Source organism: Vigna angularis, chromosome 1 (genome assembly GCF_016808095.1).
Source record: "Vigna angularis cultivar LongXiaoDou No.4 chromosome 1, ASM1680809v1, whole genome shotgun sequence".
Lineage (NCBI taxonomy): Eukaryota > Viridiplantae > Streptophyta > Magnoliopsida > Fabales > Fabaceae > Vigna > Vigna angularis.
This window is the reverse complement of record NC_068970.1, coordinates 2,485,615-2,502,834: the sequence shown is the minus strand read 5'-3', so window position 1 is coordinate 2,502,834 and position 17,220 is coordinate 2,485,615. Positions and strand designations below refer to the sequence as shown.

General features: G+C 34.8%; 3 protein-coding genes across 3 annotated transcripts; 1 reads left to right on the top strand and 2 right to left on the bottom strand.

The window, feature by feature from the left end:
- The first annotated feature begins 4,200 nt into the window (after nt 1–4,200).
- LOC108332280 (uncharacterized) lies at nt 4,201–6,928 on the top strand. The gene is made up of 2 exons (XM_052871725.1): nt 4,201–5,686; nt 6,217–6,928. Exon 1 carries the CDS (start codon nt 4,343–4,345, stop codon nt 5,639–5,641), a length of 1,299 nt encoding a protein of 432 aa, XP_052727685.1. The 5' UTR covers nt 4,201–4,342; the 3' UTR covers nt 5,642–5,686; nt 6,217–6,928.
- Nucleotides 6,929–9,209: 2,281 nt separating this feature from the next.
- LOC108336861 (late embryogenesis abundant protein Lea5) lies at nt 9,210–10,070 on the bottom strand. The gene is made up of 2 exons (XM_017573309.2): nt 9,835–10,070; nt 9,210–9,725 (listed from the first exon to the last, which is right to left on the bottom strand). The coding sequence occupies exons 1-2, from the start codon at nt 9,909–9,911 to the stop codon at nt 9,479–9,481; spliced, it is 324 nt and encodes a 107-aa protein (XP_017428798.1). The 5' UTR covers nt 9,912–10,070; the 3' UTR covers nt 9,210–9,478.
- Nucleotides 10,071–11,694: 1,624 nt separating this feature from the next.
- LOC108333189 (UDP-glucuronic acid decarboxylase 2) lies at nt 11,695–13,971 on the bottom strand. Its single transcript, XM_052871724.1, has 6 exons — nt 13,259–13,971; nt 12,974–13,118; nt 12,745–12,824; nt 12,567–12,650; nt 12,388–12,462; nt 11,695–12,213 (listed from the first exon to the last, which is right to left on the bottom strand). Exons 1-6 carry the CDS (start codon nt 13,826–13,828, stop codon nt 11,902–11,904), a joined length of 1,266 nt encoding a protein of 421 aa, XP_052727684.1. The 5' UTR covers nt 13,829–13,971; the 3' UTR covers nt 11,695–11,901.
- Between the last annotated feature and the right edge of the window lie 3,249 nt (nt 13,972–17,220).

Genomic DNA, 17,220 nt, shown 5'->3' with positions numbered 1-17,220 from the left:
CTTTATTTTCTCATACAAAAACTCGATCACCCTTTGAATTCTAAAAAATACCCATTAAATTATAATGAAACTTATAATTTGACAAAAAAAATGTAATATTTAAAAACTCCTTCACATAAAAGAAAATGTTAAAACCTATCAATTACCGCTTTAATCTTATACTAAATTACATGTTTATTTACTTTATAAATAACACAATGTTATAGGCTCACAATTGGTTATTCTGTTTAGGTGTGAATAAACTTTCTTTTTTAGCTCTTATATTTTTATGAATACTATTCTTTTTTATTACTAAGAGTTTAGATTATAGAATCAAGGAAACTAAGAAAATAGTATGCATAAAACTAAAATAGATTAGATACTAAAACATATAAATTTTTTAAAATATAAAACTAAATTAATGAATAGTTTAACCCTTGTGTTTATTTGCACAAGGATAGAGAAGAAAGAAAAAGATAAGTTGAGAAGATCGGATATATTAAAAAGTACAGAAAAGAGAATAAAGTTGGTGTGCATCACAAACAAATACATCTTCCAAGAAAATACAAATACATCTTCAACCACTTGGGATAAGAACAGAGTACAAAAACATGTTTTTTTTTTTTTTTAAGTTAGAGAAGATTGAGAAATAAAAGTGAAGTGAAATAGAAGAAGAAAAAAGTTGAAGTTATTTAGATCCGCAGGTGAAATGCATTTTTGTTGTTGTTGAGTTTATGGAAAGCTTTTAATGCCATTGTTCCCCAAAGCTACCACTCTTCCCTTTTCTTCCGCTTTTACCTTCCCACACTTCTCTTTCACACTCAATTTCATAACCTTTTCTCTTTTACTTCTATTTATTATGCTTTTCTTTTTTTATTTACTCCTAACACTTTTTCCTTTTCCCCATCATACTGCAATTATTGCTTCTCTAACTTTTCATTAAATCATAACATTTCCATAAAATAAATAATAAAAATTAAATATTTATAGTACTTTTTCTAATTTTTTAATAACTAATTGAATCACACTATAAATTAAGAAAAACTTAAGAAGAGTGTACGTACACAAACCTTTTGTGTCTAGTATTTACCAAAATCACAAACCTTGCAAATAACAATTCATGGATCATAATTAATTTTACCATCATTTGATGTAAACTACTTGTGAAAATATTTATAGAAAATATTATGTAACTTTGAAATATATTTTCGATATTCTCTATAACAGGCTTGTTTCAATCAAAAAACAGTATGCATATAGTACTTCAAGGGTAGTTCTGAAAATAAAATACTTAATACATTAAGGCGAAAATAAATTAGAACAAGTATTCTTCTTCTAAAAGTCATATAAAATAGAACGAAGAAAGTAAGTTAAATTATTGACATATAGAATAATTTATATTTCGTTTTAAAATATATATATATATAACGAAGTGTGTGTATATGGGCTTATTTAGATACGAAAGAGCTAGTACAATTTTGAAACTTGTTTTACTGAAAAAACCTATTTAAATCTAATAAAGAAAGTTTAGTATGAAAAAAAATGGTATGTATAATTTTTCATAAAAATAGAATTAGTATAACTAAGTGACAGGGAGGAGTAGTAAGTAAGCATTGACATAAAGAATTGGTTCCAATCATGTGATCTGAGACATATATGTTCCCCTAATGTGTTGTTTTGCAGTTGTTTATTGTACTAAAGAAATGTCAAAATCACTATAGAACAACAGTGTACTTCTTCGTTTGGAATAACATATAATGCTGGGTTTCACAGTACCTTAATAATTCTTTGCATTATAAAGGAAAGAAAAAATTTCCTCTCTTCTTTGTGTGACCTGTCAGCTCAACCAACATGTTGAGCCATATTAGTAAAATCTTCCACCTGCAAACACCCAACATCAATGTGAAAAATCATCAATCATTTTTTGTCTTCATGGATCATCATTATCTTAAACTTTCAAAACACACACACATCCTATGTTTGAGGAAAATTTACAAGAATTTTGGGTTCCTTAATGAAATGTATGAGATGTGGGAGTTTGAATTAAAAATGGTTGAATGAAGTGGTCCAGTGCAGTGAGGTTATTTTGTAAGGATGTGGAAGTGAAATAAGAGAAAAATGCAGAGATGGGGACACATTGTGACATGAGTGAGAGTAACTTTTCAATGAAATATCATGAGGATTTGGGAAGACAACATCATAATCAAATAAAGGAAAACCAAGACACTCCAAACTTCCACATCTTGCATTTGCTTAAACACACAAATATTGCCACATCCAACCACATTTTTCACTTCCCTTCTTCGCCTTTTCTTGCATCAGACAACTAACTCCCTCCTTATCAATCATACCCTTTTCTTTTTATCTTTAGCACTGTGATTTTGCTATAACATGAGATTTAAATTATCTTAATTTTATCACATTTTAGATATTTTATAGTTTAATTTCCTATTGATAAGTTTTTTTCCAATTCTCTTGATCCAAACACTGTCATGAAAGGGCTGCCGTTTGATAATATCCATTGAGAATAGTTATCTGTGAAAGACACGAATGTATAGTTGCTGCAGCAAAGGAATAGACATGAATGTACAGAACCATAAAAATTCCTTTTTATGAATTGGGTCCCAGTGGTATCTAATGTATCTAACATGTAATTTTAGAAACATATTTTACTGAAAAAAAGATTTCATTTGATATAAGAAATAGTAAGTTTGTGAGAAAGGTGTTGATTTGAAGAATGAGGTAGTTTAATATGATTAGCTAGCACAATCTTTTTTTGGTGTCCCTTCGTGGCTATGATGAATTGAAATGCTGCATCATCTAGATGCACCTTTTACACAAAATTTTGTGGTCCTCCTTTTTCACTTTCTCAGATGGATTTTTCTACTTTATGAACCTAACTTTTCCAACATTGCTCTATCTCCTACAATGCTGTCCTTCTTCATAGAATTATTGAGACATTAGATACCCTTTTTCTGTCTAAACTTTTACAACCCATTTCATCATTTTCTTTCCTATACCACGCACACACCAATGTTCACTTTCCAACACTTTTACAAAAATATATTATCAAATATTCATGTATATATATTACACAAACTATATATATCTATATATATATATATACCAGATATAATAAGAATATGCATAAGATAGTTCAGTGTTATTTGAATATACACAAAAGAGAAAACGGACAAAATTATACCACACTGCATCATGTCACTTTTTACTTAAGCTGTTAAGAAGATATATATGCAGTAACACAATTAACACCAAATATCTATAATTTCAGTTGATCTTCATGCAATTAAGGATTTGTTTTCCTATTGTACTTATTTTTCCATGAGGCTTGATAATGCAAAATTTATCACGGAAACTTCAAAGTAGGGTCGACGTTTATCTTCTAATAATTATCAGCATTCTCATTCATACAGCACCAATAAAGGCAAAAACTCCTTATTTTTATCACTGTCACCATGATGCCCTTGCCTTTGTCTTTTCTCTTTTGGATTTTTCTTCAATTTCAAACAATTCAACAATTACTTTAGAAACAAATTGACTTGTAGCTTCCTTGCCAAAAAAGGATCTTTAATCTCAAACGTACATATAATTCTACTGTCATTACTGAACCACTCTGTATATCATTACCAGAAAATTTGTCTTAACATATTTTCGCTACCTTTCATCAAACTCCTTTCTTCTTCAAATTCTTACCATTACAGAACTCTTTTACCAAAGAAAATTAATTATGATAGTATGGCATTAACTGGGTAGACGACTCTTTTGTCCCTTTGAATCCACACAACATATTGAAAGAAAAAAGGAAATAATTTCTATGTACTTTCTTATTTTGTCCTTTTTCATCAAATTTAGGTTTCGTTCTTGATAAAAGATTTGAACAAACAATGAAGTCATATTTAAACAAGCAAGCTGATTTTTTTTTATACGAAATAGTGTGATAAAAAAAAACTATGAACAATAATCTTCACGTGTTCAAAGAAACATATAGTATATGTTTGGTAGAGAAAAAAAAGGAGAAAAAAAAATATAAAAATAAAATAGGAATAAAGACGTTTGGTTTAAAGAGAAAAAGAAAAATTGAATTTGTTTGATAAATGAAAAGAAGTAAAAAAAGAAAATAATAATAATGATGGTATTGATTCAGAGGAGTTGGGTTCCCCTTCGTTTGTCTCTTTCAGTCATTTTTAATAGATGAGGAAGTCAGTATTCCACGTGCTCCTGGGGAGTCTCCCCTGTTTCACTACCCTACGCTACTCTTTTCAATGCTACATTACTATTACTTTTTATTTCTTTTCTTCCTCACTCTCACCCTCCCTCTCACTCTCTCATTCGCATCATTCACATGGAAGCCATCAAAGGAGGAGGAGGCGGAGGCGGAGGAGGAAGAGTTGGCGTCGGGGACGACCACGACATCTCCGACGGAATGCAGTGCACCGACCACCCTTTCCGAAACAACCCAGGTGCCATCTGCGCCTTCTGCCTTCAGGAGAAGCTCGGCAAGCTTGTTTCCTCTTCCTTCCCTCTTCCCATCCACGCTCCTTCTTCCTCTTCCTCCTCTCCTTCTTTCAGATCCGACCGACCACCCTCCTCCTCCACCACTCGCCCTTCCCTCCCTCCCACCGCCACCTCACCACCCGCCCCCTCCTCTTCCTCCTCCTCCTCTTCCCTCCCCCACTCCCACTACCACCACTACTACGCCCGCAGAACCCGCCTCCCTTTTCTCTTGTCCAAGAACAAGAAGAAGAAGCCCTCGCCCAATGCATCCTCCCACCTCGTTCTCAAGCGCAGCAAGTCCACCGCCACGCCCCGAACAAACCACTCCTTCCTCGACGCTCACCACGACCAGGATTTCAGTCCCAGGAAGAGACACGGCTTCTGGTCCTTTCTCTACCTCTCTTCCAAATCATCCAAGAAACTCAACTCCAAGAGCTTCAGGGACACCAACACCAACGTCAACGTCAACCACCCGCCCAGGATCTCTGCCATTAACTCCGCACCGGGAACTACTTCTCTCAAGCCCAAGGAAAACACTTCCTCTGCTTCTTCTCTCAGGACTGACATTGTTGTTCAACGGGACACCAATAACAGCAGTAACAGTCCCACTGCTCATGCCACTTCTTCTATGGAGCGTAAGGTTTCGAGATCCAGATCTGTTGGCTGTGGCAGCAGAAGCTTCTCTGGGGACTTCTTCGAGAGGATTTCTACCGGGTTCGGAGATTGCACTCTCCGGAGGGTGGAGTCTCAGCGCGAAGGCAAGCCTAAGGTGGCCGGTGGTGACGCTTCCGCCGTGAGCCGTGGCGGCGATCACCACCACCACCATTGCATGAAGGAGAGAGTGCGGTGCGGAGGATTGTTTAGTGGGTTCATGATGACTTCGTCTTCTTCCTCGTCTTCTTCCTCTTCTTATTGGGTGTCTTCTTCTGCTGACGACGCCGCAAATGGGAAATCAGCGACTGTGACCCTATCTCATAACAGGGGTAGGAGTTGGGGATGGGCTTTTGCGAGTCCCATGAGAGCTTTCGGCGGCAAACCGTCTTCTAAAGAGAGTAATAGAAGAGATATCATTAGAGATGCCAATGACAATAAGAATGCTACGCCAAACTTATCGGCCATACCCTCCTTGCTCGCCGTCAGAAGCTGAGAACAGAAGGGGCAAAGAAGAAAAGGAAAAAAAGAAAAGAAAAGAGTATAAATCTGGGAGCTTTAACTTGGTTTATTATACACATTAGTACGATGTTAATGTTAATTACTGTCTATTATTACTATTACTACTTTGTTTATCTTGTGGATGAGTGTTAATTTTCCTTCATTACCAGTAATCTAATACTATTCAAGTTCCTTTTCTTTCGTGATTTGATTGTCTACATAGTTTGTGAATTGTGGTCAGCTATGGGCAGATTACGCAAATGAGAAGAAGCCTTGGTGGCAGGGAATGGAGTGTGGTCGGGAACTTGAGAAGAAAATCTCGATGCATTTAATTCTCTGTCATCACGTGGTTTGTTTGAACTGCGACAGCACGTTGTTGTAATTCCACACTTGTGTTACGGCAAAGACGTGTAATTTTTATTTGCGAAAATCACTATTCACATGCATACACATGTTTGAAGGTGGTGGAGGCAGCAGAATACGGGGATATGCATAGATTGAGTGTGAGTGTATGTTATCTGTGTTGTGCAATTGAATAAGTGGTCAACTAATAATTTTATGATTGTGTAGATTGAAAAAAGTTGTACTGAAGGTGATGAAAGATGGTTGGAAGAGAAAGTGGTCCATGGTAGTAGGGGATTGGAATTGAAGTAGTTACAGAGCGTGGTGGCATTTATTTGAAAGTTGTAGTGTGCACCTAATTGGCAGTGCTAGTAATTGTTTAACGCATTTATATCTGGAGTATTCCATTTGCATAGCTGTGTAGAAAGCCAGTGGTTTATCATGTGCCTAGGATAGTGCATGAAGCAGAAGCATATCATAGCTCTGAAGGACGTGTATTGGTGGTGATGTGAAGGGTTTATTATATTTCATTTGTGGGGGAATCCATCAGAAATGGACACCAAATGGAATAACTTATAAAGGGACACCTGGTCAACCAAGGAGATGCATGTCTACTATATCTCTTTTTGTAGACAAAAATCATATAATGTTATGTAAATTGTGTAACTTTGTTGTGTATTGTAAACGGCGGTGGCAGTTACCTATAAGGGACGCCGAAGAAAGGATAATTAAGTTAAACACCAGATGACCGTTGCTGAAAATTATATTAAAACTTTGATTGAGTTTGATACAATGATGTATTATAAAAATAGGAGAGGGAGCGCAAGTGTTTTTCTTCCTTTTCTTCATCATCCTTTCTGTTTCAATATTCCTTTTTGTTTTGTTGTTTTTTCATGATTGGTCGTCTTGTTTTTAAGTGGACGATTGACTTATGGTTCTACATGCGTGTTTCTCTCTTTCATACCTTTTTGTCATACTATTTATGCAAATTGCTTCGCCATCTCTTTCAAAAGCATGTTACGAAATTATTGAAAAATTCACCTAAATCACATGAGAGTATCTAATCTTTTTAAGATCCATTTGGTGTATAAACAACACAACGACCGGACACTATTTCATTATGTCCAATAGTAAATATATTTTAATACTCTTTTTATCATTCAACGGTTGACTCCTAATAATGTCTCAACTCATTTGGAATCAAAATTCGATTTCACTCTCTGAAACACTTTTTAAGAATAAAATTATGACAAAATTTTAATCTTCAAAAGTCACAATACTTTAACAATGTAGTAATTGAACCTCTAATAATGTATTGATGGACTTAGGATCCCAAGAGACATCATAATAATATCTCTCATGTACTATTGTAATTTATTCTATTATGTTACAAACAATGGTAATTTATTTAACTAATCTCAAAATAATTCATTGTAGATAAAACTTCATATACACTGAATATCTCTAACACCTACGGGCTAAAAGTTATTTGTTTTTATTAAAATGTTTAGATTATTGTAATCATAAGTAGGAATATGATGTATTAAGTGTTATAATTAAAGAGTTGAAGAATTGTGTATTGATAGATAAGAGTTTGACATACCTTAAAGTAAACTTTATAAGACTTCAGTCTACTTTAAAGTAAATTTTGTTCCTCAGAAGTTGTTCGAGAGATCTAATAACAAACCTTTTTTACAAACAAGAAAAAAAAAATGTAGGCCGCAAAAGGCTTCTTCTTGTCGGAGAGGGATTACTTTAAATATATGGACAAAAAATAACCTAAATTATATGTAATTTGGTTTTGGTTCAATTTGACTAAGAATTTGAACCAAACCAAATAAATTTTTATGATTTGGGGTTTGAATTGTTTTTGCGGTTTTACTATGTTATTTTTTATTAATAAATGCACTATTAAGCAACTTACTTAAACATATTAACATTTTTCTTTCATTTTTTATCAGGAACTAAAATAAAATATCTATACTTTTACAAAAAAAGAAAAAATAAAGATCAAATATGGTTGTATTATAGTTATACACTGTGACATAAATATTAGGTAACTTCCAAGATTTACCTCTCATAAACCAACAAACCTCCCGTACACAAATGTATAATATTACATAAAATTAAAAACAAAAACATCAAATTAAGTCATTATGTATTGTTTCCTTCTAGCAATGTATATTTTATTTTTATTGTAGCACTTTTCTCTTATCCTCAAAAACTAATGTATCATTTACACGACCAATATAATTATTCTTTAACATCATTCATATCTTAATTACTCATTTACTACAAATTTATAGGCATGACTCAATTTACAAAGATTATGTTCTTCTCTCGCAAATACATATCTTGTATATCAGCTAAATAACTAATTTCGGTTTGCATCGATTTTGAAGTGTCAAACAAAAACCAAGATGAACCACTTGATTTTAGGATAAAAAAAATCAAATCAATCAAAATTTTGAAGTGAAGTTGTTTCTCTCTTCAAGTTTTGAAGATATGGCACATGCCGAATGAGAAAAGGTTTATATATATATATATATATATATATATATATATATATATATATATATATATATATATATATATATATATATATATATATATATATATATATATATATATATATTTCTAAGTTTAAAAGTTAGGATCACATTTAAGACATGAGGATGCTTCTTTGTTAACGTTTCAACAAAAGAAAAATAAAATAAAGGAGATAGAAAATTATATTTGTGAATTAACAATGACTTTTAATTAGTAAACTATGATGATGAAATGTTTTACAAAATTATAGAATTTCATCATCTAAAAAATAGTGAGAGATGAAAAATTCTCATATATATGATGATGAATGAAACGGTTTGAATTGTTTGCCGTGAAATCTCTTGATGGGACTATAAGAAAATATATGGTGAATGTTGTATATTCAAGATCGAAATGATAAAAGAAAGGGAATAAAAGTTGGACATACATTTTGTTTGGACATGAACATAATTTGAAATAGTGTCACACAAGACACAATAGTATCATATGTGTGATGAAAGAGGGATATGCATATTTCATTCTTAAGATATAATGATCGAATTTGATGTTGACTTAACATCAAGTACCAAATTATAAAAAATGATAGTTATAAGTATCGGTTAAGTAAGGATTTAATTAGATTGAAAACAATATAATAAAAAATATATCTATTAAACTTTAACCCAGAAAGATAAGCAGAAATTAATATAGCACTTCCACGCGCACAATATTATAAAAACATCATAAAAACCATATCCCAGTCTTCTTTGTTTAGCCTAAAAGTACTTATTTCGAGTACATACGACATAATTTAACTTAAACTGTTTACCGTACTTTAACAAAACGCCTTTTTTTTTCATATTTTGGAACAACGACAACACAAGGTTACGCTACCAAGCCAAATCCTAGGTGAAATTTGGGCATATTATGGTTTCCCTTTGAAGCACTTCCTTTTTCAACTCTACTGTGGTGAGTCGAACTTGTGGTTAAGCAACATCCGTCGGAGCTCCACCGGGTCAATTTCAGGGGTGTGGTTGATGGGCCTGTAGTCACCCGTTACTGGATCCGGGGCCCAATCTGAATAGGCTTTTGCACCATCTCTCGTCATGGGCTTTTCTTCTGCGCCTCCCACGATTCCACTCCTACGCCCAATATTATTACCCAATCCAACTCTAGCCAAAACATCAGACGCAACTGCATAACCTCGCCTACGATAATACCATCATAATACGCAGGTCACAAACAAAGGTCATATCAGAAATTCTAGTACGACAAATAATGATAATTGAAAACATTCTTAAAAAGAATGGAACTAACCGATGAAAAGGAAATAGTGAGATAGATTGAGGAAGAAGGAGACGTAGAGATTTGGCTTGCGAGAGAGAAGGAGACATGTTATATGATATGAGTTATTTATTTATGAGTTTGCTGCTGCGAAAACCCTAATGTTTTTGGAACAAATGAAGCTTTCGCAGCAGCCTAGCACACCTTTCTTTGAGTCTTCTTCTCTGTCTGTGTCTGTGTTTAGGGTTTTTGGGTCCTTTTAAAGAAGACAGATATTACAGTGATGGTACGTATCGGGGTGTCATTGGATGTGGAAGGAACCAAGTGTAACTATTTGGTAGGAACACCTAGTCCAAGGTCTTATGGTCATGACACGTCTTGCTTCATGCATGCAATATCGTCAAATGCTAATCAATTAAAAATCTTTTATACTAATTTTTAACAAAACCATATTTCAACTTCATTAGCAGTTTAATTTTTTTATTACGGATGTATTTAAATAAAAATTGTTAAATGGGATTTTTAATTATGGTATTGTGGGAAGAAATTATATTGATTCAATTTTATAAAAGAGATAACAAATTAAAAACATCAAAATAGTGATATAAATTGAAAAAACTATCATAATATTGAGATTAAAAAATCTATTTAATATAAAATTTTAAAACACACGTTTTAAAATGCTTTTTAACAATGCAATGGATATATATAATTAAAACGTTAAAAAAAATATCTACACATTGTGGAACAACTTTATGGAAACCTCCTTTTAACCTAACAAAGTGCTAGTCACTATGGATTTTATGAAAAGGGAACTAAACAATAAAACTATGTAGAATTATGTACAGTGTGTACTTAATAATATGATATTTAAACAATATATTAAATTCAAGATTTATGAATTTTAAAAGTACATAAATAGAAGAGATCGTAGAAGAATTGACTATAGATAGTTCACAAAGTTACATCAACAAAGTTATAGATAATTTACACTATCGGTATAGTGATAAAAGAAAATAATAGAATCGAGCAAAAAGATTACTTAATCACTTTTTTTTAATAAATATCAAATAGGTTACTTATTCAATAAATATAATAAAAACTAATTGAAGCAGGTTAATTTCTAAATAATAAAAATAAAATCTTCATCACCAAGTTAATTATGTGAATATTTTATTCATTCTTTGCCAACATACCCGCTTCGGACAACAGGTGGGCTTATCGTATGATTTATTTTGGATTAAATACTCTAAAAATTCAACGTAACCATGATAAGGATGGATGGTAATTATTTAAAATAAACTCATGCCACCTGTACGATTGTGACATGTTTCTTATTCTGGTACACGCGTTTAGCATCTAATCTACTTCTCTGTATTATTTTAAAGTGAGGGAGATATATTTTGCTAAATTCAGCGTATAATAACACACATTGAGGATTGTGGCTAAGGTGATCCCAAATCCCTATTCAATTTACTATAAAAATATAAACCATATATATGAATAATTTTAAAAATAATTAAACACATGCAAAAAGTGTAAGAATTTTAATTAAGGAGCCGCGAATGCATACAAATAAAATAAATTAACTGGTTGATAGGTATTACTTTTAGTCATAATTAATTCGACAGTGATTTGCTTGTTTTAAAGTCTGTTAAGAGTAAAATAAATAAACATTGTTGGTATATTTTTAATAGTTAGTTGATCCATGGTTTTGAACATATATATAACTTTGATAACATTATCTAACGACGCGCACTAGTAACTGTTAGACGCATGTTGTATTTGTGATCTCCAGTGTTCTTAGCTTGGTAATTAAGACAAAGTAGATGAGAAGACCCGTTGAGACGAAAAAGAATGAAAGAACACATTGTGCAATATATGAATCACAAATACAACAAATAAAATCTACGTTCTTCCCTTTGCGGGGCTGTTGTTTATTTTTCTGTCAGATGTACATATATCTCATTGATTTAACAGACACATATCTAATGTAATTTCAAATAAGCTACTGCAGCTAAATTTTGTTTTATATGTATATATATATGCATATATGTTTATTTTCAGCGATGTTTTGTTTTAATTACGTTTTCTACGAATCTATGCTACAGATTTAGCACCTGTTAGTTTTGAGTCAGCGAACAATCTTTGCCGGAAATCAGATACCATTAGAGGAAGTCCCTCTCGGAGAGACACAGAGGGCTGCCACCCAAGAAGCTCATTCGCTTTGGAGATGTCTGGCTTCCTCTTATGTGGGTCATCTTCTGTATTTGGTCTAAACTCTATCTTTGCATTTGGGTCTATGGTCTCTTGTACCACCTGAGCAAGTTCAAGCATCGTGAATTCACCAGGGTTCCCGAGATTGAAAGGACCAACGTGCTCACCTTCCATCAGCCGCATTAAACCTTCTACCTGCCACAAAGAAAGAGACCCAAAACAATGTCCCTCAAATAATATTATACAATCACCCTTATTGTTAGAGTACTCTTGCTGTTTTCAATAAAAATATTATAATAATGTACCCAGATAATGAATGTTTTTCTTCATTCAGAAAAGATGGATATAGAAGCCATGAAAAAGATTTACCAAGTCTGATACGTATTGAAAGCTTCTTGTCTGCTTTCCGTCGCCATAAACAGTCAATGGCTCCTTCCTCAACGCCTGCCCAGATTCAGAGGGATTGGCGTGATAAGTTAAACGTAAAGTGAATAGCAAAAGAGAAGGAAAAGCAAATAAATAATGTCCCAAAAAGGAGAAGCAAATACCTGAGCGACAAAGTTACTAACTACACGCCCATCATCAATGCACATTCTCGGTCCATAGGTGTTGAAGATTCGAGCAATCCTCACCTACACGTAAGACAACAACTACGTTCAAGCCCTTTATTTCGTTGAACACCTGGCATGCACGAAAAACGAAAACGTGAGATTATGAAGAACCAACCTCGATGCCAGCGCCTCTGTGATAGTCCATTGCCAAAGTCTCTGCAGTGCGCTTTCCTTCGTCGTAACAGCTCCTCACACCTGTCGCAGAAGCATGCAGTGCGACTCAACCATAAATGAAGATACAAAAAGTAACTGACATGTAATGAAAAAGAGATCTAAAAAGGTAACCGAATGCGATCACAGAAGGTGCAAGATTTGAAAGAGTAACTACTGATTATTGAGATTACCGATGGGATTAACGTTGCCCCAGTAGGTCTCGGCCTGAGGATGCTGAAGAGGATCACCGTACACCTCACTGGTGCTGGTAAGCAAAAACCGCGCACCCACTCTCTTTGCCAACCCCAACATGTTCAACGTTCCAACCACATTAGTCTTGTGCTCCAGAACCACGTAAGAATCAAGGATTCCAATTTCAAGCAATCCAATATCAAAATAAAAATGAAGAAACAATTACATGAATGAATGGAAAAGAAAGGTAAGAAAATATGGAGGAAGGATATGATGGTCTTGACAGGGTTGAACTTGTAATGAACGGGGGAAGCGGGGCAAGCCAAGTGGTAGATCTGGTCAACCTCGAGGAGGATGGGTTCAACGACGTCGTGGCGAATGAGTTCGAAGTTGGGGTTCCCCATGTGATGCAGCACGTTCTCTTTTCTTCCTGTGAAGAAGTTATCCACCACGATCACGCTGTGGCCTCTTTCCATCAGACGGTCCACCAGGTGGCTTCCGACGAAACCGGCTCCGCCGGTGACCACGATCCGCTTCTGCCTCTTGCCCTTCACTCCGATAGGCACCCTTCCCTTCTTTTCGGTGTGCTCTTCCATGAGCACGCGGCGAGTTGGCAGAGCCAAGTTGGTCTCTAGGAGAGAGACGTGAGGAGCTGCTACGGTGGATGCAGAAGGGAGAAGATGGAAGAAGGCAGCGGCGATCGCCACACCGAGGAGGAGGAAGGGGAGACGGTGGCGCAACATGTAACCGATCCGGGTGGTGGATTTGGGTGGGCAATTAGATTCAGGCGCGGAATCTGAGTTGCGATGAGTGAATTGTGGTGTCTGCGTTCTGTGAATGAGTTCAGAGGTCATTTTTGATTTATTTTGTTGTCTGGAATGCGTGAATTGAATGTATATAGTTAGATGGAGATGAATGTGTAGTGTGAAGCATGAAACAGGGCTTTATAATCGCTCCAACATTCAACTTTTCTTCCTTGGTTTACAAATTTGAGGGTTTTCCTTCTTTTTTGCTTTCCTTTTTTAAAAAGAAGATGCCGATAACACTTTGACACATGATAATTACTTGGCCTCATAACTAACTTCAAATACACTACACCTTTTAGGATATTTTCATTTGTAAATTATATTTATTATTAGTTTATCATTTGTGTCATTAGAACACTTTTTATAAGGGTTAAATATGTTTTTAGTTCCTAAACTATTGGCCGTTTCTGGTTTTCGTCCCTCTTTCAAAGTAAGGTACGATTTGGTCCTCAATCTTTAAAAAACGTTCGTTTTAGTCGAAAAAACGAACATTTTGAGGACTAAAACGAGGACTAAAAACAAAATTTTAAGGACTAAAACGAACGTTTTTTAAAGATTGAGGACCAAATCGTACCTTACTTTGAAAGAGGGACGAAAACCAGAAACGGCCAATAGTTTAGGGACTAAAAACATATTTAACCCCTTTTTATAATGAGTTTGGTGTAGTTATTCTAATTAACATCCAAAAAATATAGTGTAAAGTCAAAGGAACATCACATTCATAATATTACAGATCAGTTTTTACAAAAGATAGGACGTATAGTTAAGACCGAACGATCTTACAAAAATAGCAGGGAGTTAAAACTGTATAAATATACAATCCTAGATCGAACGGTTTACAAAATACTTATATCGAACGGTCCTCTAAGATAATAAAACAGCAGATGGCCGAACGGTTCTACTGTTCGACCTTAACATCTACCTCTACCAAATTTTCTTCTTTCAGCGCCTCTTCTAGCAACGCTTCTCCTTCTGCTCACATCCACACGGATGATCATTGCAACAGAAGGACAACCACCGAACGTACAAAACGGACAAGACAGGAAGTAGGGTAAGCTTATGTAATTCAATTCAAGTATCAACATAAATTTCACACAATTCAAATAAACGAGATAGTTCATTCACTTTTACATGCAAAGCCTAATACTAGACTCTGACTGTCCGGACTATATGAATTCTGTGTAGCTACGACGTTCGTGCACCCGGGTGATGTAGTAACTGGGATACCCTCAACAGCTGCCACCCGAGGTTAGTCCTATCTGTCCAAATTAACCATATGGACTAGGACCTCCTACCATTCCCACACATGACTTACCCTTCTCTACGTGAGAACGAGTAATCACGGAATATCAGGATGAACCGCCAGCTTAGCGTGCCCACATTCATACTTTACCAATTCCAATATCTATTCATGAGATATTCATCCCCGAAATACTCTTTCATAATCAAAGTCGTTTCATCCATATCATATTCCATCATCTTTCATTATTAAACCTCAACTGAACCAATTTGAACAAAGATCCCTTAGGATACCAAATACCGAACGTAAATCTTCAACCCCGAACGAGAGTGAACACTTGGAGTGAGACCGAGAGAGTTACTATCGGGGTTGGGAAGAGACCGATTACAATAATATTTCACAAAGACTAATAGACGCGAATGTTATTTACAAAGTGAGCCAATTTAATGAACTGACTCATGAGCGTTTAGACCGAACACCGTAAAGCCTAGGCCGAGTACTAAGACTCTAGGCCGAAACCAATGGAGACAGACACTGTAAGACATCAAATGATAGTACTTGAAGGAATCATATGAAGAAACCGAACGCTATAAATACTTAGCTTATTTATGAGTTTAACATCAAGAAAACCGAATGCCAGTCGAAGACCGAGCACGGTAGAGAGCGAACACTATTGAGTTTGGACGAACGCTCTTATTATCAAGATAGATTACGGAAAGGAGAACGAGCGCTTGGTGTAAGACCTAGCACTTACTTAGTATGAGCGCTTGGTATAAGATCGAGCACTACTTAGTATTATAGAATAAAAGCTTGATAATTATAAGATACCGTTTAAGTAGTGTTCAAGACGAACAATATATATACAAATACATATAGATATACTTAAGTTTATAACAGAATACCAAGGAACGAATATCCTTGGTTGAACGCTTATATACAAATATTACTAAACGAAGACGCTCGGTCCTCAACTGGAATTCCATCCAAATGAAAGAATCCAGTTCCAACCGAGTCCACAAGAAAGCCGAACGGTCAAAGACCTTCAGTGACGAACATCAATTTTCATATGGAATTACATACTTATAATTCTTTATATCAATTCATTTCTCAACATCTATCTTCATAATTTCATACATCCATATCATAGTAAATTTTCATACTTCATACAGTCAAAACATAGCAACAATCATATTTCATATTCATTCAGCAAATCAACGAACATACATTCACTCAAAACGAACATAAAATCAAATTATATAAGCTTCCCTTACCTCTAACGTGACCGAACGCTTCCAGATATGGTTATTGATTCACCTCTATAAGTCCTTCCACCCTCAACGCTCAAAAACTTCCAAAAATAAACCAAGTGAAAACCACAACACTATCAGAACCACTCATTTTAGAAGAGTGATCAACACATGAAACCAGAACTTGGTTTGCACGTCCAGGAAAACGCACAACTGAGTGAAGAGAAGAACTTACCAGCTCAGCTTCGCAAACTGATCGGTTCAATCGAAAGCCCTTGAGACCGAAAGAGTGGAAATGGTGCCTGGGTGATGATCGGAGAAAGGAATGGTTAAGATTTCTTAGAGAGAAGATGAAGAAATCTAGAGAGAAGGAGGAGATTTCATAAGGTTGAAGATGGATGGTGCATGCAGAGAAGTGGCACGAAAATTTGAAAGTTTCAGTTTTACTTCTACCGTCAAAACTGAACGTCCAATCTGCATCACACACCTGTCTTTCACTTTCTGAACTTCAAACGCTCTGATTGTTTACACCTGACGTCCACTCGAATGGGGTTTTTAATAGGTTTTAAATGGGTTCTGACGCTCTACAATAATTATTAAATTGTGTTGCAATTATATGATATGATATTTTTTAACATTATTAGTAGTTTCAATTTTTAAATTAGCACATTTTAATTTTAATTATAATAAGTAATTCACACTGTAATTACTTATAAATATATAGGATTGTGTTTTAGCAAAAGTGAATTAAAGTCCTTACAATTTTTCTTCAATAAATATTTTTTATTTATTTTATTTTTCACTCTATGGCCTGATCCTAGGGGCAAAGGTCACCCCGGCCCAACTTCTGAGACCCACAAGTCAATGTAAGTCACAACGCAGGGCCGTTTCTTCCTGCATCCCCATACACTTTTTTTCCTGCCCTATCATATAAAAATAATCTATTTTTAACA